The sequence below is a fragment of the Parasteatoda tepidariorum genome, chromosome 9 (assembly GCF_043381705.1).
Source record: "Parasteatoda tepidariorum isolate YZ-2023 chromosome 9, CAS_Ptep_4.0, whole genome shotgun sequence".
In the NCBI taxonomy this organism is placed as follows: Eukaryota; Metazoa; Arthropoda; class Arachnida; order Araneae; family Theridiidae; genus Parasteatoda; species Parasteatoda tepidariorum.
Genome location: NC_092212.1, coordinates 1,061,221 through 1,086,412, shown reverse-complemented (window position 1 = coordinate 1,086,412; position 25,192 = coordinate 1,061,221). Strand labels below are relative to the sequence as shown.

Below are 25,192 nucleotides of genomic sequence, written 5' to 3'. Positions count from 1 at the left end.
TTGATTTCAATCCAGAAGACAATCCTGGATCAAGTATTGAGAGAAATTTGTTTTCATGAAGGACTTTTTGAGAGAATTAACCTGCATCTGCGTTTCATATATAAGGAAATCACGAATACATTCCAAGGTTACTCTGATTGCAAGGGGACTGTTACCCATGTACTACTGAGGATATTTTAGATCAGCACTGTGATCGGTACAGAATTAGTACCGACCTGCCATCGTTGGTATTTGAACCCGGCTCACTTCATTGAGAGGCAAGCATTCTATCCCCTGAGCCACAACGGTTCAACCATCAAGATTTTATAACTTTTATAATTTCATAGCCGTCGTTGAACAGCCGACCCGATTATGAGTTTACGACTACTAATGTTCGACTCCGTATCCTTGTCATTTTGAATCCAATTCAGAAGACAAGGGAATTAGTGGAGCCTTAAAATCTGATCAATAGTTATTTAGGATGTTTTTATTTCGCGCACTATGCATCAAACCGAAGCACTTTTCTAGTAGTATGTAATTATTCGATAAATTATTTATTGCCATCATCCATTCTAAATCCAACCTTTAGAAAGGAAATACGACATCATCTCCTGTATCAAACTTTAAAATAAAAGAATAAGAAAAAAAAAATAATAACATTTCAAAAAATTAAATAAAAAGGAATAAAAGCATATTTAGAATTTTCCCTTCGACTGATGAGTTTAGTCGGGGAATCGTGGTAAGAAAAATTTTCAGTTATTTATCGCATTTTGTAACCTCCGCTATAAGTGATTTTGCACATCCGTATAACAACTGTCAGACCTCAATCATCAGAGAAATTCATTAATTATTTACTATCATTTATACTATATACTATCATTTATACTATTTAATTATTTACTATCATTTATACATACATTTAAACTATAGTACATAATTATGAGATTTTTTATTAACGAGTATAGATGTCCAATATATTGAATGGTCAATTTTCCAACAGCTTATTTCAATTCCTTTTTCATAAAGAATATATTGATTTTACAAATGGTCATCACTTCAGGCCTTCACCTCTCAAACTACCCCACAGAAGAGGATTTGTATTCTTTTAATGCCATAGAAATAACAAAAACTATTCAAGCACACCATGAAATATGATTCAATAGAGGATACGACACCAACCAACCAACAAATGGTCATTCTCTATAATACCCTAATTTCCTAAAAATCTATTCATTTGATTCATATTTATTCTGAATAAAATACTTTCAATGAATCAAACATTTATCTCTTTCAGAAATTAATAACATAATAAAATTATGGTAAGATATTTCTCTATGAAAAATTAATAGCCTAATGAAGTTATGGTAAGATATTTCTCTATGAAAAACTAATAGCATAATAAATTATGGTAAGATATTTCTCTATGAAAAATTAATAGCATAATGAAATTGTGGTAAGATATTTGTCTTTAAAAAATTTAATAGCAAAATGAATATTGAATAGCATAATGAAATTATGATAAGATATTTATCTTTAAAAAATTAATTAGCTTGAGGAAATTGCGGTAGAAATTTGTTTAAAAAAATGAATAGCTTAATGAAATTGTGGTAAGAAAGTTTTAGACTCAGTTATAGGATGCATAATTTACCCTTAGTTGGATGCCTATTGCACTCTTCACATTTAAGTGTAAAGGGTTACAAAATCTGAAAGTTCTGAACGTATAAAAAATTGAGTACGTTTCAATTTAAAGCAAAAACATCATTAACAAATTAATTGATAAAAGAAACTATTTATTTTATCTAAATTCCTTTTTTTTAGAAGTTTGTTTTTGAAGTGAAGGATCATAAACTTTGAAAAGACTAATAATACATTAAAATAACATTAAACCAGCAAAACTTTTAACTTTTTTAGTATTTAAATTATAAAGCCAACTTTTTAGCTTAGTTTAACCAGACGAAGTTCAAATACCAAATTTCATCTACCCCCTCTCAAGTTCAACCGCGGTTATTATTAACTGTTCTACATATTATTATATATTCTCACTACATATTGTTACAACACTTTACAGAATGAAAAGAAGATCATTCGTTCGAAAGTCATTCAAGGAGATCCGTTTCTTTCTTTAATTCATTTTCTTTTCATTCTATTTTTGTGTATAGATAATTCATAATCTAGCCATAAATAACAATCTTGTTCACGAAAAAACTTGAAAAAAAATTCTGTATGCAAGGAGCTGTTTGACAAAATTAAAAGATTCAAAGTAAATAAAAAATAATTCTATAAAACTCTACAAAAAGTATATACAAATTGAAATGACTCAGACACATGATGAATTGCGGTAATGTAATGACCCATCTCGAATTTTTCTTTTTATAAATGATGCAAAAATGTATGAGCTTGTAATAATGTGCATCAAAAATTTTGAAGATCGATTAACACATTTTGTTAACTTGAAAGTTCATTCCTTTATTTATTTTTTTTCAAAAAATAAATAAATAGGCAATTATTCTACTTACAGCTGCACTACTCACGCATGTTTAGATGTCGTTGGACTCAAATCTTTTTTAAATCAAATTTATTGAACCAAAAATCAAATACAATATCGTGTATTTTGTTACGATTTAACGGGGGAAAAAACTTTTACAAAAGTGAAGAGAAATGATTAGAAAAATTGTTTAGAAGTGACTTACCGAAAAGTTCACATTTTCAGGAGAAGCAACAGGTGGTTTTTCCTGCCAAGCTCCGATCCATGGATGAGCGGCAGGGAAGAGTTTCCCTCCTAAATGTCGGACAATTTTTTTTTTCTTTTTTAATAAAATGAGGCGGTATCGTTTTATAAGGATCTCAGTGCGCATGCCCGCAGGTGAGAAAGATCTATGATAGGATGCAAAATTTTCACCCCTTCCCCCCTCTCCCCATTCCCTTTAGACCTTATTCTCTCTGCACCCTTAGAAAAATAAAGCCAATTAAGACAAATGAAATCAGCATAGGATATAATGTATCCTGGTAGCGATAAAGCCTATAGAATAACCATTTAAAATTGAATACGCATAAAATTACACTTCATTATAGCGTTTGAAATTAAAGACAAGAAATAAAGTTCCCGAGTCAAAAATAAATAAATAACTCAATTCGGAAGTAATTAAAGAAAAGCTGAAATATATTGGAGTTCGGGCCGTTTTTGGAAACTTCGAATTTTGAAATGATACTCCCGAAGGGAGCCGCCATTTTGAAATTACAAAAGGGTAGAAACTTAAGTATTACTCTCTAAATCTTTTCCCATGGGTGGGCAGGTTAAATTTCGATTTATTATTTTTAGATGTCTAATGTACTAGTTGTTCATTTCTTTTTTCCAAAAAAACAAACCATTGCGCATTGATCCTAAACTATAAAACTACATGATGTAATTATATTGGCTGCTAAACTATGCTTCAAATGGAAATCTAATGAACTAGTATATTTCAGTTTAATATTAAGCTGAGATAAAATTCTCTAACGATGCGTCCTTTGTTGTCAGCAACCAAATTAAATCGAGGTAATTCATATTTTTTTATGGATCTCTTCTAGAACATGGTGAACATCTTCTAGAAATCTAGACTTCTATAGTGGAGAGGGAACTGAAGTCAGCCTGGAATTGCACTCAGAATCGTATTTTTTTCTGCACTAGCATTGGATGTGTTCTTAATGTTTTTGAAGAATGTTAGTGAATAAAAGTGATTTAATATATACTTCTCGATTAAAATACCCATTACTCACCACCTAAATGCACGCACGGCATAAGATGGTTGGAAGTAGACAATGAATGAAACTACTTTTTTTCATAGTTTGTAGTGAAGTCTGGTACTTTTTAAAAAAAAAAAAAAAAAGTAGTGTGGTGAGTAGTGCGATGCAAAAAAAAAAAATAGTAGTTTGCCTGGCACCGAGTTTTTACCTGAGTTTAGTATGTGAACTGTGTTCTAACACAACTCATTTTTCGAATTTGATGAGTTCCTAAAAGAAGTGAAGTAGTCACCACACATCTAAAGTACTACCATTCTGAAGTCGCTACCATTGCAAAGTCACAACATTTAAAAAAATGTAGTTGTAGTTAACTACATTTGTAAAAAAGTAGAAGTAAATGTAGTAAACTACAAAAATAATGTAGTTTTTCCGATCACTGGTCTAGAGACCATAATAGGTTTCTAACCTTTTTTGTATCATTTTGTTGTTGTTGTTGTTATTAATTTACGTCGCACTAGAGCTGCACAATGGGCTATTGGCGACGGTCTGGGAAACATCCCGGAGGATGATCCGAAGACACGTTATCACAATTTTGATCCTCTGCGGAGGGGATGGCACCCCCGCTTCGGTAGCCCGACGACCTGCGCGCGAAGTCGAGCACTTTACGGTAGCACAGTTTAACGAGGACCAATACCGCACACCCTCGGTCCCTACGCAGACTGATCCAAGTGGTCACCCGCCGCCCGCGCACTGACCTCAGCCAGTGATGCTTGACTTCGGTGATCTGCTGGGAACCGTGTCTTAACGATCGGTCCACTGCGGGACTGTATCATTTTGAAAGTAAAAAAAAAATTTCGGAACCCCCTCATAAAATATTAATAACAGTTATAAATAAGTAAGTATTTAATAATTTGTTTGTCCATTTTCTGTCTGTATATTTGTTACCAGACATTTTTTTTTATAGTCACGCCTTTAAGTTATTGCAAATAGCCGACCGGATTCTGTAGTAGTCAGGGAGCTGACCCCACATTAGAGTGGTACTGAGTTTGAATCCCGGACATGTTCTTTCATTCTCTGTACTATCTGTCCTTACTCTGTGAGCAACTTTGGAGCACCTAATAGGGTGCCCTGAAAGAGTGGCCAACAAATATGCTCTACTGTTACCTGAATTGACGAAATGTCAACTCAGGTGAGCATTGAAAAAAAAACTAATTGTAATGAGTGATATATTTAAATTCTAATTATTTTCATGGTAATTTTGACGAAATTACTAGTATGCAAATTTTTTAATTGTTTGCATAAAATAAATTCTACCTAGCACTTTGAAGTTTAAAATAAATTCCCATTTAAATAGTATCCTTAAATTTTATATGAAATAAAAATTAAGAAAAAAAACACGCGAAATATATGAATGTAATAAAGTTCATACAAACGGTAAGGAGTGAAAAATACTTCAAAAGCTAATGAGTGAACATGAAATCCGAAATTAAAGATAATTTCTCTTTGGATTATTAAAAAAATAGAAAGGAAAAACACATAAATTATACAAGAAAACTGAATATAGCCAAAACTTACACAAAAACGAGTGAAAAGTAAGGGAAGAAAATGTAAACACAATTTAAAGTTTTTGAATTATCAATTTATATCTTAAATACATGTTTGTTTAAGTGAAAGAATAGATCCGCGCATGAGACAACATTTAAGAAAGATGAAGAGGCTCAAATAGATGTGAAGATCGTTTAAAACTTAAAGTGGGTGTCACAGAAATTTTTGTCATTAAAAAACGTTTTTATTTATTTAAGACAAATAATTGCAAAAGATATACTGGAATTTATTTATGTTGTACCATTTATTTATATGGAAATGTAAATCATTCTTCGATTCCAAACCAAAAAATTATGAATTTCAATGCGAACTCAATACTAATTTCATCTCTGGTTTGTTAATGATTCTCCAGAAATCTTCCCAAAAATCATAATCTTGGTTAAGGTCTTTAGCTTTCATTAAAAAAAATATATTTTCCTATAGCTTTAGTAATTATGTTACCGGCAAAGTTGGAAACCGGACGTTATACATGATGCATTCTATGCAAGTATGAAATGCGATTATTTATTATACTTTCAATTAGTATGATTTATCAGTATAAGTTGAAAGTCATTAAAATTATTATTTCCTGGTGCAACAAGAAAGTTCACACATTATTTTGTTTTCTGACATAAAATAGAATAGATCATTGCCTGATTTTCATAATGGGGATTTTTTTTTTCAAGGCAAGGTGTCATTGCCCGATATTCTATTTTCATTTAATTAAAGCACATTAGCCACAACTCCCTAGACCAGTGTTTCCCAAATTTATGACTTTTGTGTACCCTTTCTAAATTTTTCGTAACGCTGAGTACCCTAATAAAAAAATTTATGTATTTTTTACTATAAAAAAAATTGCACAAAAGTTAAAAATTACAACTGGCTTTTGACAATACTAATTATTAACTGTTAACTCAGCAAAAAATAGCCAATAGAAAAATACTTAATTGCAAATTTTCATGGATAGCTTTGTTTTAAAATAAAAAATTTTTGAAATATTCTTTTGTTGTAAGATATTCGCATAAGAATGCTTACCCCACTAAACTGTTCCCGTACCCCTGGGGGTACGCGTACCACACTTTGGGAAACACTGCCCTAGACTGATGTTTTTCTTTATCGGGTATTGTTACTGATAACTGGGGTTCACGCCAGAAGGGCGACAATTGTCGCGAAATGTTCTACAAATGTCGCTAAAATCATACGATATCGGCGACACATTTGTTGCCTTGAAATATATTGTGAATTTATAAAAAAGCAACAAAAAATAGTTTTTCGCATTGAATTTAATACATTTAAAACAAAATATGTTGTACTAATTTTAGTGTTCTACTCGTGGTATGAAATTCAAATGAACGGTATTCAAATGAAATCATTGAAAGTGTCTGTTACAAAAAACTTAAATATTGACATTTCAGATTTATATGGTGTGCTGTGCTCTTCATTCATGTATACTGACAGTATCATGGTTCATTAATGAAATAATATTTTTCGCTCTTTTAGAGTTGGCTTTATTTAAAATTTTACAAGTTTTAGATAATTAATTTTTAATATAATATTTTGTTATTCTTACTTTCTTAGTTTTTCTTATTTATTTACTTACCTGCTCTAATTTTAATCTCTCTGTTGAATCTATTTACTAATATTTTTTAACTTTTTTTTTCACTTCATTTTAAAAAATCCTAATCTTAAATTATGAAGGAGTAATGAACCTCATCAGATGTTTCAAAAGACACTATATAATTTTTGATGTGTACCCTAAAATTAATTATATAACTGTGAAGTTCGATTTTTTTTCACAAGTTCGTTCACCCTATTAAGTTTTCGAACCACGAAATGAATACCTAAAGGGTCCTATTAAGCCACTCAGTTTTCATTGCTGGTGTAATCTCCCTTGTTTTATAAAAAAAAAACGATTAAAAAAATAAAATGTTATTTTTCTTTGATCATCCACTCAGTAATATATGAAATAAAGTAGAGTCTCGATTATCCGAGTGAATGTGGACCACGACTCACTCGAATAACCGAAAAACTCGGTTAAAGCTAAGAGTATATATTTCACGAATACAAAATGTATACGAGTACACCACATACAAAAAAGCTTACTTAAAAGAGCATACTGAATGAAAGAGTTTTTACTTAAAGAAAAAGTCCTTAATCGTTTTTTGTTTTACATTACTTCGCCATTTGTTTTTAGGGATGAAAGGAAGGCTGGTATCGCCTCTTCTTCTTGTTCTATAAATTCAATAGCTTTTAGTCCATCTGCATGACAGATTTTTTACGTCTTGATTTTCACCGTCACAGTCTTCATCATCTTCGATAGATAAATTTTCATTATTGACGATATTAACGATCGGATCAAGTTGTTCGATTTCGTTTTCTCGAGTGTTTGGAAGATTAAAATGCAGGATGTTTTTATCGGCGGTATTTTTAAAAATAAACCTGAATAAAAAAATCCTTGAATCACATGATAGCTCGGTTAAAGCGGTAACTCGAATAATCGGGAATAAAGAAGAGAAAAAAAATGCTGTTTCTTCCATCTGTCCATTAAGACAAAATATGAAACTTCGCCCTCAAAGGAATTTGTCACTGAATATAATGTCCCAGTATATAGTAATTCCCTTTCACCCTAGGTAAAATATGTATAAATGTAAATTGTCTAAAAACATCAGACTTTGTATACAATGCCAAGGGCGCCGGCAGAATAATATAAAAGGGGGTGCAACCCTCTAACAAACTACCCCCCTCCCCAAATTTTTTTTTTTAATATTCTGTTATTACATTTTGTTTTGTTATTACATGTACTTTCATCTGTTAATTTTTTTCAAGATACATTTCTTCATTGTTAACAAGATATTTTTAAAAAAGTACGAATTTATGTGGTACGAAATGTGGAGGAATAGTGAAAATTCTTATGAATCCCTCGAATACATCGATTTAGTTATTGAGGTCACACCGTTTTATCTAGCTGTAGCGGAGGCAATCAAAATTGGCCTAACTCTTGGCCTCAGCTACTACTTGCACTATTGAACGCACTTTTAGTACAATGCGACACACCAAAATATGGAATCGGTCTACAATGCCTCACGAGAGATTAAGTAGTTATGCTCAGTGTGCATAAGAAAAGAATCAAAGATAACTCAGAATTCATTGAACAAAAGCAGATTTGGACAGCTAACAAGACGATTACAAATCTTGCTAGATTAAACATTTTTTTAATTGTTACGTATCAATAATTACTTAATTATTTGTTTTCGAATAAAAATATTTTTAATAAAAATTTTTTTATACTCTAGAATTGTTTATAAATAAAGCCAGGGGGGTGCAAGTGCACCCCCTTGCACCCCGCTCCCGGCGCCCTTGTACAATGCTATAATAATGCAATTATTTTGCATTATTGTTATGCAATTTCTACATTGCCTAATCAAATTCATTTAACACTTTATTTCTCACATTATAACTTGCCAAATAAAAAAAAAGGAAGAAATTGATTTTTGGAACAACTCTGGGCGGCGTCTTTCCTTTAAATTTTATATTTCCGGATTTAAAAAATCCATTTCAAGCTAGTTATGCTAAAAATAATGAAATAAAATAAATAAATAATAATATTAATAATAATAGTAAATAAATACATAGTTTACTACGATTTAATAATTACTCAGGTTACTTTTATTTTCAAAAAAATTTTTTTTAATTTTATTATTTTTATTTTTAACTACTTTTTTTTTACTTCATTTTTAAAAAAAAAATTTTCGTAATAAACAAATTACTCAAAAAATTCCGCTGTCAGTGAAATTTTTTAGCAGTTATTCTATAGTTCTCTAAATTACTCATATTAAAAAAAATCGTTAAGCTTTTCTTGTATCTGCTAAATATTTGCAAACAAATTTTTTTTTATCTCTGCTGAATTTGAATCTTAGGCTGTAAAATCCTAAATTCTCTCTCCTCAACTCAATAAGAATATTCACTAGGGAAAGAGAGACTCCAAATTGGTTTGGCATATTTGAATGGCAGGTTCCTAGGCATATGTTTTCTAGGACAATCGATCACCTACTATTTGTCAGCTACAATTGTAACTACACTATTTATATTGGTAATTATAACTACAGATTTTATTTTATAACCGTCGTTGAACAGGCGACCCAATTTCGGGTTTACGACTGCTAATGTTCAACTCCGAATTTCAGTCATTTTGAACCCAATGCATAAGACAAGGGAACTCTTGGATTAAGTATTGGGAGAAATTTGTCTTCGTGGAGGACTTTTTGACGGAACTAACTCGCATTTGCGTTACATGGAGAGGAAAATCACAAAAACATTCCATGGTTTGTCTAACTGCAAGGGGACTTTAACCCATGATTCGTCTACCACTGAGGATATTTTACGTCAGCACTGTGGTCGGTGCGAAATTCGTATCGACCAACCATCTCTGGGATTCAGGCCCAGTTCACCTCATTGGAAAGCAAACGCTCTATCCCCTGAGCCACCACGGCTCTTAACTATTGATTATCAACAACCACAGTTCGTAGGCAGTTGCAAAAGCCCCTTCATGTGCGCTACACAATTTGCTTAGCTTTATCTATTCATAATTCTGCTCGTTACAAAGGCCATCATTCAATTTTCGAAATCGTCATGGAGTTACAGAATTATTGATTTCTATTCAATGGTACTTCAGTGTAAGATTTCGTAGTAATGTTTTGTAGCATCCCTATACATATATTTTGTTCGACAAAGATAACGGCTTTTTATTTTTCCGAGTTTGATAATAAATGCATTTTAGAAAATTTCACTAAATTTGTATTCAATATTCGGTCAAGTTTGAAAAAGTAAATACCTCGTTTTTCAAATAATAATAAAAAAATAAAAATAATGAAATTGTTAGAAGTTTTATTGTTTTTCATGCATAAAAGTTATATCACTTCTGTTAGAGAGCAAATCTATTTTCTCAGTAGTTACTTAACTTAGATCTTTTTTTTTTGTAGATTAGACTTTCAAAAATATGTTTAGTTGTTGAGATTTTATCAGGCAAAACATGCCTATTTCTTACATGCCAATACTTTTTACGAAGTTTTTTCTGGTGATAATGAAGTAAAAATTGCTACAATTGCAATAGTTAGCAGAAATTCCATAGATTTTTCTCCTTACTAACTCCTGACGAACTAAAACCACGTGATTGACTATCAGATAGTTTAAATGAATGAAGTATAACGATGATTAAGTACATTTTAAACCAAGTGTATTAAATAAAAAATAAAGTATGAATCTTTGCACACTACTTTGAATATAAAATCTTCCGTGACAAATATTTATAACTGTCGTTGAACAGCCGACCCAATTTTGGGTTTACGACTACTAATGTTCAACTCCGTAGCCTTGTAATTTTGAACCCAATCCAGAAGACAAGGAAACTCCTGGATCTGTACCCTCGGAGGTATTGATTTGTTAGTGGAACATGGAGGACTTCGCGACTCGACTGATTCAACGTGCATCAGTCACCATTTACTACACGGGGAGTCTTCGGCTGGCGGGGGTCGAACCCACGATCTCTTGGACATGGGCCCAGTGCCCTACCAACCAGGCTATCCCGGCCTCCGTGACAAATAGGAAAGGCTGACAATTATAACTTGTACTTCTTTAGAATAATGCTTTATGATGCTTGTTTATTTTATGTTTATTTAAGAATTACTGCCGCTTTGTTTATGATTCGACAAAATTAGAAATTTTATTCGGGAAAGTGGGAATTTCTTCCCTCCTAAAAATATAAATTCGCGAAGGCCGCACCCTTCATTTGANAATAGTTAGCAGAAATTCCATAGATTTTTCTCCTTACTAACTCCTGACGAGCTAAAACCACATGATTGACTATCAGATAGTTTAAATGAAAGAAGTATAACGATGATTAAGCACATTTTAAATCAAATGTATTAAATAAAGTATCAAAGTATGAATCTTTGCACACTACTTTGAACATAAAATCTTTCCAAGTGACAAATATTTATAACCGTCGTTGAACAGCCGACACAATTTTGGGTTTACGACTACTAATGTTCAACTCCGTAGCCTTGTCATTTTGAACCCAATGCAGAAGAAGTGGAAACTCTTGGATCAGTACCCCCAGAGGTATTGATTTGTTAGTGGAACATGGAGGACTTCGCGACTCGACTGATTTAAAGTGCATCAGTCACCATTTACTACACGGGGAGTCTTCGGCTGGCGGGGGTCGAACCCACGATCTCTTGGACATGGGTCCAGTGCCCTACCAACCAGGCTATTCCAGCCTCCGTGACAAATAGGAAAGGCTGGCAATTATAACTTGTACTTCTTTAGAATAATGCTTTATGATGCTATTTATTTTATGTAAGAAGAATTACTGCCGCTTTATTTATGATTCGACAAAATTAGAAATTTTATTCGGGAAAGTGGGAATTTCTTCCCTCCTAAAAATATAAATTCGCGAAGGCCGCACCCTTCATTTGAAATAAATTACAATTCTTCGCGTTCATAATATTTTTAAGTCACATTTCTTACAATATTTTAAAAAGGATTGACAAAACATTACTTTTAGCTGTCCTAGTAAACATTTGTAATGTATTTAAGCTTTAAAAGTTTCAGGAAAGTAAGACATTATAAAGAAAACTATTACTTATTTGCTCTTAAGTACCATTTTAAATTCAGAACTCTACAGTAAAACCAGGTAAGAACCAATCAGCATCAGTGTTTATTGAAAATGCCTCATTAGCCTTAACGTGGGCACTAGAAGGCAAGACGAGTGCTAACATGGAGCTGGTCCGAGGCGAGATCAAAAGACAGAGTGATCTGATCTTATGTGCCACCTGGCACGAAGTGGGATAATAACAGGTACTATTTAAATCATTTCATTCTTTTAAAAAAAAAAAATTAGAAAACTTTTAAATATTCAAAGATTTTTCAATCATTTAAGAATACTTCTCTCTCTCTATATATATATATATTAATTTTTATTTTGTGTTACATTACTCATTTTAGAAAGGGAAAATCGTCACAACACATGTGGCATCGCTTCATTAAAGATTTCTGGCAGGTGTGCAATGGTAATAAAATTTCGATCTATCTGTTCGATTTCAAGGTCCTTTTTCTTTAAATGCTTTCGTGTTTTTCAATCACGATTATTCTCTTTCAGAAATTTCCTATGTAACTGGAAAGACAAAATATAAGGACACTTTAATGTAAAAACGATTCCGATAGGGAGGTACGAAAAACTATTTATCATTTTTCCACATACATTGTTTGTCAACTGACTCTAACAGTGAAACGAAAGTTTGAGCGCGAAGTACAAAAAATATATTAAAAAAGTAAAGTAATTTTAAAAAAATGACATATACTCTAACCTCCTGAGACCCGAGCTTCAAATGATGGCCAAAAAAATGCTACTTTAAATGCTTAAGTACTACAAAACAAACTTACAACTGCGTTAAAACAGTATTTAAAGGAAGGATTCAATTAATTGAACCTTTTTAGTTATTTTTAATTATTATATAAAAATGTTAAATTTTAATTTTTAGTATTTTCGGCATATTATAGTATCTTTTTATAGTGTGTATTTTTTCACATGAAACAAAACTCAAATTATAAGATATTCATATGCATATTTTAATACTTTTTTTTACACGAATTCGGTCATTTCTTTTGTACGTTATGAGAATTCATGAGTCCTCATTCACACTCTTTTCAGGAACATCTCATTAAATCACCAGGTATCCATGTTACTGTGAATGGGTGGTTGTTGATTTCCACCGGTGAATGTCGACAATCACATAGTCGCTTTGGTAAATATCCGGTGCAACTCCCCGGTATACACTAAACTAATGTTGTTGTTTTTTCTTTTAAGGTTCAGAGCCACAGTTCGGTATACCCAACATGACTGTTTCTTTTTTAAAGTCAAGTGCCACTGTCCAGTATGTATTTAACCGGTACTCCGAACACTCACGTTTATCCTAATATATCCGCAGCAGATATTAAGATATCGAATAAATATAATAATATCAAAGAATAAAATAATATCAAATTGGATATAACGAATATTTCGAACATTCACCAAAGCCACCCTGTGAATGTTGACATTCACCGGTGAAAGCACGGTAACATCCATACATCTCCGTATTACATTCACTTGCAGTGTATTCTTGAATATAACAGAGATTGTCAGCTGAAAAATCTATTTAAGGTATGGGTAATGAAGATTTGCCTCTTACAGTATTTCTACTCAAGAATGAAAGCTTTTCTTTTAAAAGTAAATCAGTAAAAAACAAATCAATCTGCGGAGAAAAATAATTATTTAATGAATATAAGAAACGTAGGCAAAGTTGAACACAATTTCGTTCATTGACAACAGAAATATGATATTCTCAAAAAATAAAAACCTTCGATATTTTGCATCAGTTTATTTTCAAGCACCCACTTTGTTAATACTGACATTTATTATATTTCAAAAATGCAATTACTATCATAACAAAACATTTCATGCTTAAGAGATATCAGACTGGTCTATTTTTTTGCAATTTGGGAAGGTGACCTCCTTTATCGTTATCTAATCTCCTTTATCGTATGGTTTAAAGGTTGTTGCGAACGACCGTGAATACAATATTGATTAAAAATAAAATCTTGATAACAAATATTACATGCAGCTAAATGGCATTACTTTCCGGTCCCCCCAATAGTATTGAAATAACAATGAAGATTAGCTCAATTTTGAACATACAATTATTCAGGTGTAGTATTTAAATTTGAATTATTTTCAATCTGTAGCGGTCAAAATCACAGTAAATTAAATTATTCAAATCAAAAAGTAAAGCATGAAATTTGGTACCATTTTAAATACAGTCAAACCCCGCTATAATTAACACGGTTTATAGTGAACTCCCGGATATAGTGAACGAAATGTTCGATCCCGTGCCTTGCTATACACGGATGTTATTTTTTGTGGATATAGTGAACCAAAAAAGTGAGGAAGTTGGATATAATGAATTTTTTTCTGTCTTCAACTGATTTAAAAAAAAAAAAAAAATATTTTTAATAATTTTGAAATTTCTAATTTTACGTCTTCCATCAGTACAAAACAAGGTGTAGAAAACCTGCCAATTTCTCTTGCATATCTAAGGTGGTAGCAAAATGTTCGTTTAAATGCTTGACGTAAAAAGATTTTGACCACCACACTGTATCAGTAATTTACATAAAATATCAGAAAAGCAAGCAGCTTTGTCCTTAGGTGATGTACCTTTGCTTACTTAATTATAATGAACTCATTATCACTATTCATTTTAATGTCGAGAGCTAAAACTTCCGAGTTGGCAGCTCTGAGAAAGTCCGTTCACATAACCCATTTCCATACTTCAGATATCCCGACATCACTGGAAACGAATTTTGGCATTTCGGGCAGAAATGCGAGGTTTCCTCTCAGACATCCCCTCCCATCCTCTGCAACGAGGAGCCTGGTGGGTAGGGCGGGAGTCTAGCCGGCCCCGTGTATTAAATGGTGCGCGCTAAGTCTGTCGGAGTCAAAATGTTCTACAAGTTCCCTTTACAAATCAATACCTCTGGGGGTAATGATCCTCCCTTGTCTTCTGGATTGGTGATCAACATGACAAGGATATGGAGTTGAGCGTGGGTAGTCGTAAACCCAGAATTGTTCAACGATGGTTATAAAATAAAATTAAATCCTCTGCACCGAAATAGGGATCCTTGGTTGAACACAATATAGAGACGCACCAATTGATCGGAGACGATGAAGAACACGGGTCAATTGTATTCAAACCACTGTTACATCTTTCAGATAATGTTTTTGGGTTCTGCTTAAAAAGGTTTTGAGAACACAATTTTCACAATCGTGGCTTCTGCTAATAATGACCAAGAATAAGTCCTTTAAAAAAAAAAAAAACTTTTCCCCATTCTAGTGCATTTAATGTGTTATTTATGCAAGCATTTTGAGGAGGTTTTATCCCAACAGGTTTTGCATACTAGAGAACATTTAACCAATTTAATAGAAAATGTTAAAGGTTTTTAATTCATTGGTCTGTGTGAGTTTATAAACAGAATTGGAGATCGAAATGGACTACAGGTGGTTTGGAGCAGAACTCTCTACCTATGGCAATGCTTAGCATACTTTCACCATTAGCGTGTAGAGAGTCATAGGAGAAAGAAGTACATTAGTTCTTCCCTTGATTTTCAAATAGATTAAAAAATTTTGGAACTGAACACTACATTGAACAAAGTTCTAAAAGAAAGCGTTGTTGAAGTTTAAAAAAAATATTTTTGACAGATTAAAGACGAACAATATTAAGAAAGAGTAAAATATCGTAGTATATTCCTGTACAACCGGAAAGAGGAGGAGAGGGAGGAAGGGCCAAAGGTATGGAACTGGTTTTCTCCCCAGATGGCGCATTCGAGCATTGCAATCGAAACCAAAAAGTTTTATCCTCGATAAACAAAAAATATTTTCAACAAAGAAAATGTTAAACAAAAAAAAGTACTGGTGGAAATTCAAAGAAAATATGAGAAAGACAGGTAGTCGGAAAAACTACTCTAAATTCATTAAATGTCATATTAAACGATGAAATTTTACTCTTTCACATTTACTGTACATGAAATGCTTTGTTATGCAAGTGGTCATAATTTCTAATGAATTGAAAAACTCATAGTTAAATACTAACACATTAGCGAAGTAAACATACTGTGTCTTCAAATATTTATAAAATTAAAACACATTTTTATTTCGGAAATATGCATAACATAGGCCAGCAGTTTCCAGCCCATATGAGCAGCCATGTACAGATACTTATATAGGTATCACTTGGACATTATAACTTACTTTTACATTTAGTAGTTAGCACACTTTTTATTTTTTTAATATAAAATCAGTGATTGGTATTACTAAAAAGGTTGAGAAACACACTGACAAAGGCAAGAAAAATATAAGTGAACAATGCATAAAATATGAAAAATAGGGGCATAAAACCTAAAGCAGAAAAAAATATGATACTTACAATATTTTTATGCATAATTTTTAAACATTTAGCCTGCTGTATTAAAACTGTTATATTCAAAATCAAATGTATATTTTAAAAAAAATATAATAATGATCAATAAACATCTGGTTACATTTTTTTTAGTCTCTGCAACATTTTGTTCAGAATAGTTCATTCATCACATCATATTTGATCTTCTACATCAAATGTTGTCTTCATTTCAAAAAGTTATAAGATATAAATTAATGTAATCAAAGTAATTAAGCTTTGCCAATTTAACTTTCAATAAGAATTGCAGCGCCATCTATCAACAAATAATTAAACTATTTTTGCATTGGAATTTCATACTGTTGCCTAATCTAATATAAAGAAGAAAAAAATGTTTGTAAACACTGCCTCACAAAAAGACATTCAACTATTGTGGGCATTTATTGACAGGTAAGTAATGTTATGAATACCAATACACTATTTGATAGCAATAAACTATAGCAATAAGCTATTTGATAGTGTGTTTGTCAAACTAAACAACGCCCCTCGTCAATAATTTGGGGCATTGACCGTGGTTGCGCGTTTTGACCACTTCAAGTAGGGATAGAGAGTAAAAATTTAGTATGAGCTTCGACAATAGGTCCGCAAGAGAAGTACCAAATGCTCCCTTCCTTCAAATGCAATTTTTCTTGTTTAGACAACAATTGACAATCTCAGATTCTGCATCGAGAAGAGCTCGTTAAATAGGCAAACTGTGACAAGTTCATCTTAAATATAAAACAGATTAATACAGTATAGTTAATTTTAGCACTGGGATGATTATATATAAATATATTTTAAAAACTGTGACATAGTAAATGCTAAATAGCAAATGCATTGCATTTAAAGTACAAGGGTGCGACTACACATTTTATATTCACAAATAAAATGTTACTTTCATCTTCTTTCATTCTTAAAACATGAACCCAAACACAAACCTTGACACACATCCAAGTAAGCAGATAAGTAATTAGAACTACAATTTATAACATTTAATATTTTTTACATCTTTTATGAGTCATATACACAGAGTGACATGCCTTCCAACCTCCTAATTAAAGTTTATAAACATGCATATTTGAATATTAATTTGGTAGCTAATGGACTCTTATAATTTTACGCATGTTATTGATCACACAAGCCTATGGACTGAGATATTATATAAACAGCTGTATTTAGTTGGTACAGTTAATTATAAATCAGTATTTATTCATTAGAAAGCTATATAAATTGAGATAAAAGTATAAATGCACAGTAAAGTCCGTCCATCAAAAGATATTTTTTTGCCGGTCATCTTGAGCACTGTCGGTGACTATGGTTACTAGATTGAAGTATTCCAAGCAAGGTTGTTGGTAAAATACTTAAGATAAATTTTGATAGGGGAATAAATAAAAAATTTCCCCCAAAAAATTTGTTTTTTGGGATAGCTATCAGTTACATACTTCAAGTTCTTATCTGTGATTTATTTATTATTTTTACATAGTTGGTGCAATTACTGAATAGAAAATTTACTCCAATTCTGGACATAAAAGCTTTTTCCGTAACAATTTCAAATTTATCTTATTTTGCAGCCTCAAAAATACTCTAAAATTAAAATATATATAGGACTACTTAAAAAAAAAAAAAACATTACTATGAACAATCTTACAAAAAATTGCCAAATTATTTCATTTTCAATGGAAAGCTTTACAGATGTTTTTACTGCTAAAAAAAAAAAAAAAATTAAGAATCTTTCGACTTGACTGTCGAAGGGATGAGGAAAGAAAATACTAAATATGCCTTTAATCCATTTTCACAAATAAACTGATGATGGATATTTATTCCAGATGGCACTATATTTTGATACATTCAAAATTTAAGGCTGTCACCCAATCAGAATTTGATATATAAAGTGCGCAGTATTTAAGATTCTCTATTAATTTTTTTCTCACAAAATTATGCAAATACAATTGTGCAATTAACAAGTTTCGAAAGATATTTAAATAGTTAACAAATATTAGATTTTAGATTTTTGATAAGTATTTTAATGCAATTAATGCTAAAGGAAATTTTTTAGCGTCATCCAAATCACTTTTCAACAAAATTGCAATAAGTTTAGATTTTACAAAATCTAAAAACTGAGAAACGTATAGTTTTAAAATACTTACTCAAAACCACACATCGCATCATTTTATTGCTTTAAAGTTTTAAGGAAAAATTTACAGAAGTTCTAAAAATTATCAAGTGCAATTCCTTCTAATCTAATAAAGCAACCCTTTTATTTCCTACTGTTTTTTAAAAGTATTCTGTTGTCTAATAATACTACATCTTCAAAGGTTTGTCAAGTATAAAAAAAAATAGGGAGCAAACACAAATTGAAAATTTAACCTAAAATCCAAGAGGGTGAGGGTAGGGACCTCGTAAGAACATCTATTAACATTTGTACCATAAGTTGTTTTTGTTAAATTGCTTATAATTGCAAAACAAGGCATTTGTTTAATCCTCTTAAAATGAAAGTTTTAAAATAGTCTAGAATTGTAATTTTTATGAAGAGATAATGTAATTTGTATTGTAACATAAACTTAATTTTAAAATTTCTTACATTTTTTACCTGTAAAACTAATGTTTGATGAATTTTCATTTTTAAAATTAAGAGAAAATCATGCATCGACAATGTATTTCTTACACTATAGAAAAATTATTAAATAAAAAATAATAATTTAAACTCAATAACATTTAAAAAATCTCTATTTTGAAGGGGAAAGCTCTGTCACTGGCTTTTTAATGAAATTTAAAAATACACAATAGGAGGATTTTCTGCATCAAATTATGACACCCACATGGGAACGCAACTGTGCCAACAAATTACATAAACTATTCTAAACAAAAAGAATTTAATGGATGATGAACCCTTTAAAAATCCGTACAGGTGGCACTAAAGGTTAAAATTTGTAACAAGACTTCCAGGTTGCTACATCTGGTTTATTTTTACGGAGCTAAAGAAGAAAAAAACATATCTTCTTATTAATATTGTTATTGTGCTTGTATTGGTTACAATATGAATTGGGGTATTTACCTTATTGACTTACTACAATTCATTTGGACCATGACTTCCCTTAAAACAGTTTGTCTCATATTTTCACTTTAGATAATCATTATTCTTAAGTCCTATAGATCTCTATCATCTATCCATCTCTACCCCCTTTTTGCAGACCATGAAAAATATTTCTTTTATTCTCTCTATATGCCCCACCTAACCATTGGATTCTTTTTGTTTTCATAGATTTAATTATTAGTGCTATTAACCATTCAATTCTTGAATCTATTTAAAGTTAGCTAAAGGCATAAAATACTGAATATAAATCTCAAAAAGATGGCAAACCTTTATATTTTATGTTGTGACATTAATTTCCTAGAATCAATTTATGACCTTTTAGAAATTACAAAGTATGGAAAAATTTTATAAATGGAAAAATTATCAGCAAAATTAAATACAAACCTCAATAATAAAACTTCTGGAATATCAAACCTTTTATACATCGTTTTGTAGTCATAATATAAGCTGAAGAATACATTGGAAGATTCAATATTTCGTTCCAGTTTTAGAGTCTTCTTGCTTTTTACACTCGATTCTCCATCCATAAATTGAGATTATATTAATAAAAGTATATTATAATATTAATAACTACAAATTTTACGTGTGCACCGACATATTGATTAGACTTACATATGCAATTGTCATTTTGTATAGACATGTAAATATCAAAACAGCTTATGTTCATTCTATACTTAAATTCTCAAAAGTAAAAGACATTAAAATAGCTTTCAAGAGTTATGATAATTCTAGAATATTATTCAAAGTTAAAAAAAAAAAAAAAATTCATGATAACAAAATGATTAAATGTTTTTCAAACTACATATTCTAAACTAAAATCTAACTTCATTTAATAAAATTACTAGTTTAAATTCAAGGACTTTTTTTCCTTCAGGAAATTTCTTGGAGATAAAAAAAATTATGAGAATTCTAGATTAAACCAAAATCAAAGAGTTGGCAGCTAAAGCGGCTACATATGCCAATCTGAATATATTATACTACATGAAAACCATGACATTTTTAAGAGAGGTTTGCATAAAAAATATTTGTTAGATATAACAAAAATACACATTGCTAATTACATTGAATTCAAAGATTGTAAGACATCTGAGTCAGAATAAAACATGATTGAGATCTAAAACCATGTGAATACTTGTGATCACAAAATTAAAATAAAGAAAATTAAAAAAAAAAAAACTTCTTTCAGAATTGATCACAATACTCTATAATACTCGTCACATTGCTAAGGTTTCTGCTACAGAGCTATTATGTTTACTCCATCACTGTTAAGGCTAAAAACATATAGCATAGATGAGATCGCAAATAGAACTCTTACTTTAATCACAAACTCTAAAAGAATTCATTTTTTTATTTAAAAAAGATATTTTACGTGTTTAAAGTATCATTTTTTGACTAACATTGAAAACCATTGCCAAACACTCTTTCTTTGTAATCTTCTCTGTTGATAAAAAGAAGAGCACGAATCATCGGGATAATCGGCAATCAGCACTTGAATTCGTGTCAAGGTACTGCCATTATGATAAAAATCTTTCACTGTCTCGTAGGAGTCCATAATCACCGATATAAATAGAGATATCACAACATATATAAACAGACTTATAAAAGTGTAGAGATAAAATCTGCTAAACCACCAAATTAAATTATTATTGGTGTTCGTTATGGCAAAAGTAGCAAATAAATCATCACCATTCATCATGGCAAACAGGCATTCTGACGTGCTGCTCAAACTGCGGAATTTGATGTGATAAGGTCCGAGCACCACCCATCCGCAGAATGTGAAACCGGAGTACAGTAACACGCAACACAATGTGAAGCGCAGTACATTTGGTATGGCCCTCTTCATGGTTAAAATAAGTATATTATACTTTCTGAAGAATCCCAGGTAGCGAAGCACGCCAGCCCAAACTAATAGATTGCCGACACCAAGGAGAATGGCACAAGTTGCATATTGGTCGCTCTCGACACTTCTTTGCTCGATAGCTGCCTTTAATGTTGAAGCTGCTATTATTAATGCATCGTTGAATATCATAGTGCAATACCATATATCAAGAAACTCCATTTTCTCCGCAGTCGATAACATTTTATTTTGAGTTTGCTTGAAAAACGTGTCTGTTTGTGTGCACAAAAGACGAGCTTTGGCCAGCATGCGAAAACATAACAAAAGTGAGAGTATGCATATGGATATGATGAAGCAGTTTAGAATTTGGCGTGCAACGTAACCCCACTTGTCGACTGGATCCATGTTACCATTGTGATAACATTTCAGTTTTTCTCCGATAGTATCCAAGTCGACTAACACTTGTCCATCGTGTTCGTTATTATTAAAAGAAACGCGAATTTTAAATCTGTAACAATCGGGATATTTATTGTTACCGATTTTCTTAAGAAAAATCGTTTTCAATGCGAAAGACAAGTCTGCAAAAACCAGTTTGTCAAACGAGATCGTATCATTTTGCTCGGACAGATACGTTCTAATTGAAAAGTGTGCCCAACGTGGATCACCGGGCGGATAAATACTGGGAATGTCGTGGCATAATTCCTTTGTGTGACCATCAAATGTCACAGAAGAGTTGAAGGCAACAATCATTTTAAACTCTTTGCGACAAAATGTTAAATTAGACATTGTACAGTTCACTTGATCGTAACAATACGTACCCAGAGCAACATTTGTAATGTTTGCATACGTCCTGATCACATGATTGACTGTACCGTAAAATTCCGGTTTAGTATAAACAGCGTAGGGTCCCGTAGAAGGGGGATAAGCAACCACATCGCGCAGAGATGTCCAATCTTTCAGAAACATGTGTCGAAAACTAAATACAGTGTTTTGCTTTTGTAATTCATAAACAGTCCCATCTGATCCGAACACTACGAGTTGCAGAGTGACAAATATAATTTTAATAACCTGAAGAAGCAGTTTCCATGGAAATTTACCTTTAGCCCTCCATTTTTCGATCGGGTTCATAAAAAAGTACTTTAATTTTCTTTTCAATTCTTCTTCCGCACAAATAGGTACGTCGTCGTCCATTTCATGAGTGTTCGTCGTGTAAGATTCGTCGGGAAATGAAGCTGTTATACCGCCGTATGTTACATTTGGATGAACTTCGAAGCTGTTTCCCAGCAACGAAGATCCTTCGTCAGGAGAAAGCTGTGAAGGCAATTTACTGCTGTCACCTGAACTACGATTTCTTGAAGTTTCCATATTAAGATAAAAATAGAAGTCAAACAAAAAGAGTATGAATATAAATAAAATCACTGGTTTTGATGCTGATCATACCGGATCGTTTACACAGCTGTCAGAAGATAATCAAGTCATAAACAGTATATGCGTCATTGTCCCGTGTTTACATTTTTTCATATGAAAATATAAATAACAATAATACATGGAGTCGTTATGCAATCGATTATGATTAAACGCATACTCAAACAGCTCTCTTGAATCTTGTGACTTTAAAAACCGCATTAGCCGGAAGACCAAATTTATGTGAGGGTTTTCTTAAAAATATTTTTTAAAAAATATGTATTGCTTAAGCTTATGTACTTTAATCGTCGTCGTAGGAGAATGGGAAACCTGAGTGGTGAAAAATATTTACATAAGAAGATGTATATAAGAACTCACCAATGAGGTTCACCATTTTCCTCTGCGACTATGGGAAATGCATTAACCGCATTCAATGAGAATGGCCCTAAAGATTTTATACGTTGTATATAAAATTGTTTGTTGCATTGCTAACGACCCTTCACTATCTCACACCAGCTAAATACTCTCTATAAATACTTGTATATATACTCTTTTGCTTGTATAAGGTTTGTACCGAGCGAAATGAAGCAGCAAAAATGGATTCGAGATGTCCTCCATACGCGTGGAATGTGAAGTGCCACTCGAACTGCAAGCTGATGCTGAAAGAGAGCTCGCAAAATATATTTCTAATTAAAATTTATGAACAATAATGGTACTTTATTTATGTCACATTAGAGCTGCACAATGGGCTATTGGCGACGATATGGGAAGCGGACCTGCCATCGCAATTTTGCTCAGGGGATGACCCCTACCTTGGTAGCCCCACAAACTGCACGCGAAGTCGAACATTTTACGGAAGAGCAGTTTAATGAGAATCGACACGGTGCACCCTCTGTCCCTACGCTGGCAGATCAAAATGGTCACCCACCCGCATATTGACCGCAGCAAGTGATGCTTGATTTCGGTGTTCTATTGGGAACCTTGTCCTTACGATCAGTTCACTGCGGAACAAATAAATAATAAAGGTAAAACGTAAAAAAAAGAAAGAAAAGTAATGACGAATTTATTTCAGTCTTATCTTATATCTAGCATATGCATCCGCAAGGGGTTTTCTAAACACCCTGGAACACCAATAAATTAAAAATTATGTTTTACTTTTGAGTGTCATCAATTTTTTTTATCTGAAGCATCTATCAATAATGCTGTTTATGTCTTATATTGAATCTCTTCCGATTCATAAACTGTGAAAAAACTTAACAATTTTGAATACAATTAACTAAATTTTGTTTTGCTAATCGTGAGAAAACAATTGTTTTAAAATAATTACTTGATAGAAAACTAGTTCCTTCGCAGTCTTTCTTTTGCAGTCTTGTCATATTCAACTTCAATGTCTCGAAATTTTTAAAACATATATGATTACTTTTTCAGTAATTAATTTAAACTAAAAATATACGTAACATAAACTTATTGTTTTTTCTTTTGCACTCTTATCATATTCAATTTAAAAGCTGTTTTGAAAAATATAATTACTATTTTTAAAAAAAAAAAAAAGTTAATAAAAAAATTACTTTTTTCTTAAAAATTGAATTAAGTTATTAAAAAAGCAGGACGAAAAATTAATTAAACTGAATTATAATAATGGTTTATTAAAGCTTTTCAGGGCACTCGTGAAAAATTAATTTTCAAGCATTCTAAAATAAATTAAAATTATGCATAATTAAAAATATTTTAATGAAATGTCGGTACATATCCTTATAGGTGAGCCGATAAAAAAAATCAGTAATGTTTTATTGACGCCAATAATGCTTTATTAATTATAAATTTTAATTTTTCTCTCCTTTCATTGGTCTCCCAAAACATATAGGAACCTGAATAACTTCTCTGGTTGCAAATTGTGTTCAAATTTAACGTAATTTCACCATTCATAAGAGTTTTCTGCAACTTATAAATTTTTTCTAACATGCTGTGAGCCTAAAGCAAATTTAAGAAAATTAATATCACAAAATAAATTAAATTAAAGGTTTGCCATGTTTTGTGTACATATTATGTCTTATTTGGCTATATTTCTGTAAAATATCACCGTTAATTATTTTTTGGGCTTCATTTTGCAGTGTGTGGGCCCCTCAGATGTCGGAGTGGGATGCACTGCCTAAAATACAACAACACTCATAAACGAAGTAGTGTGAACTTCTAATCTGAATTGAAGCAATCTAGTTTGCTTCAATTTAGATCAGAAGTTCACACTGCTTCGTTTATGAGTGTTGTTGTATTTTAGGCAGTGTATCCCACACAGTGCATAGTATAGCATGCTTGCAAAGTCATCCAAATTCATAAGTTGTTTGCTTCGTTGTAATTTAAATAGAAAAAAAAAACGTATTATCTTGTAAACACTAGATTGTTGTTGTTGTTACTTTACGTCGCACTAGAGCTGCACAATGGGCTATTGGCGACGGTCTGGGAAACATCCCGTAGGATGATCCGAAGACATGCCATCACAATTTTGATCCTCTGCGGAAGGGATGGCACCCCCGCTTCGGTAGCCCGACGACC

General features: G+C 31.8%; 1 protein-coding gene across 1 annotated transcript; it reads right to left on the bottom strand.

Annotated features, from left to right (window-relative positions):
• Positions 1-13,573: 13,573 nt before the first annotated feature.
• On the bottom strand, positions 13,574-22,834 carry LOC107444661 (mucolipin-3). Its single transcript, XM_016058871.3, has one exon. The coding sequence runs from the start codon at positions 22,601-22,603 to the stop codon at positions 20,783-20,785; it is 1,821 nt and encodes a 606-aa protein (XP_015914357.1). The 5' UTR covers positions 22,604-22,834; the 3' UTR covers positions 13,574-20,782.
• Positions 22,835-25,192: the final 2,358 nt, after the last annotated feature.

What these genes read in the sequence shown, in the direction of transcription:
- LOC107444661 (XM_016058871.3), bottom strand. Translation starts at nt 22,603, where the DNA reads ATGGAAACTTCAAGAAATCGTAGTTCAGGTGACAGCAGTAAATTGCCT.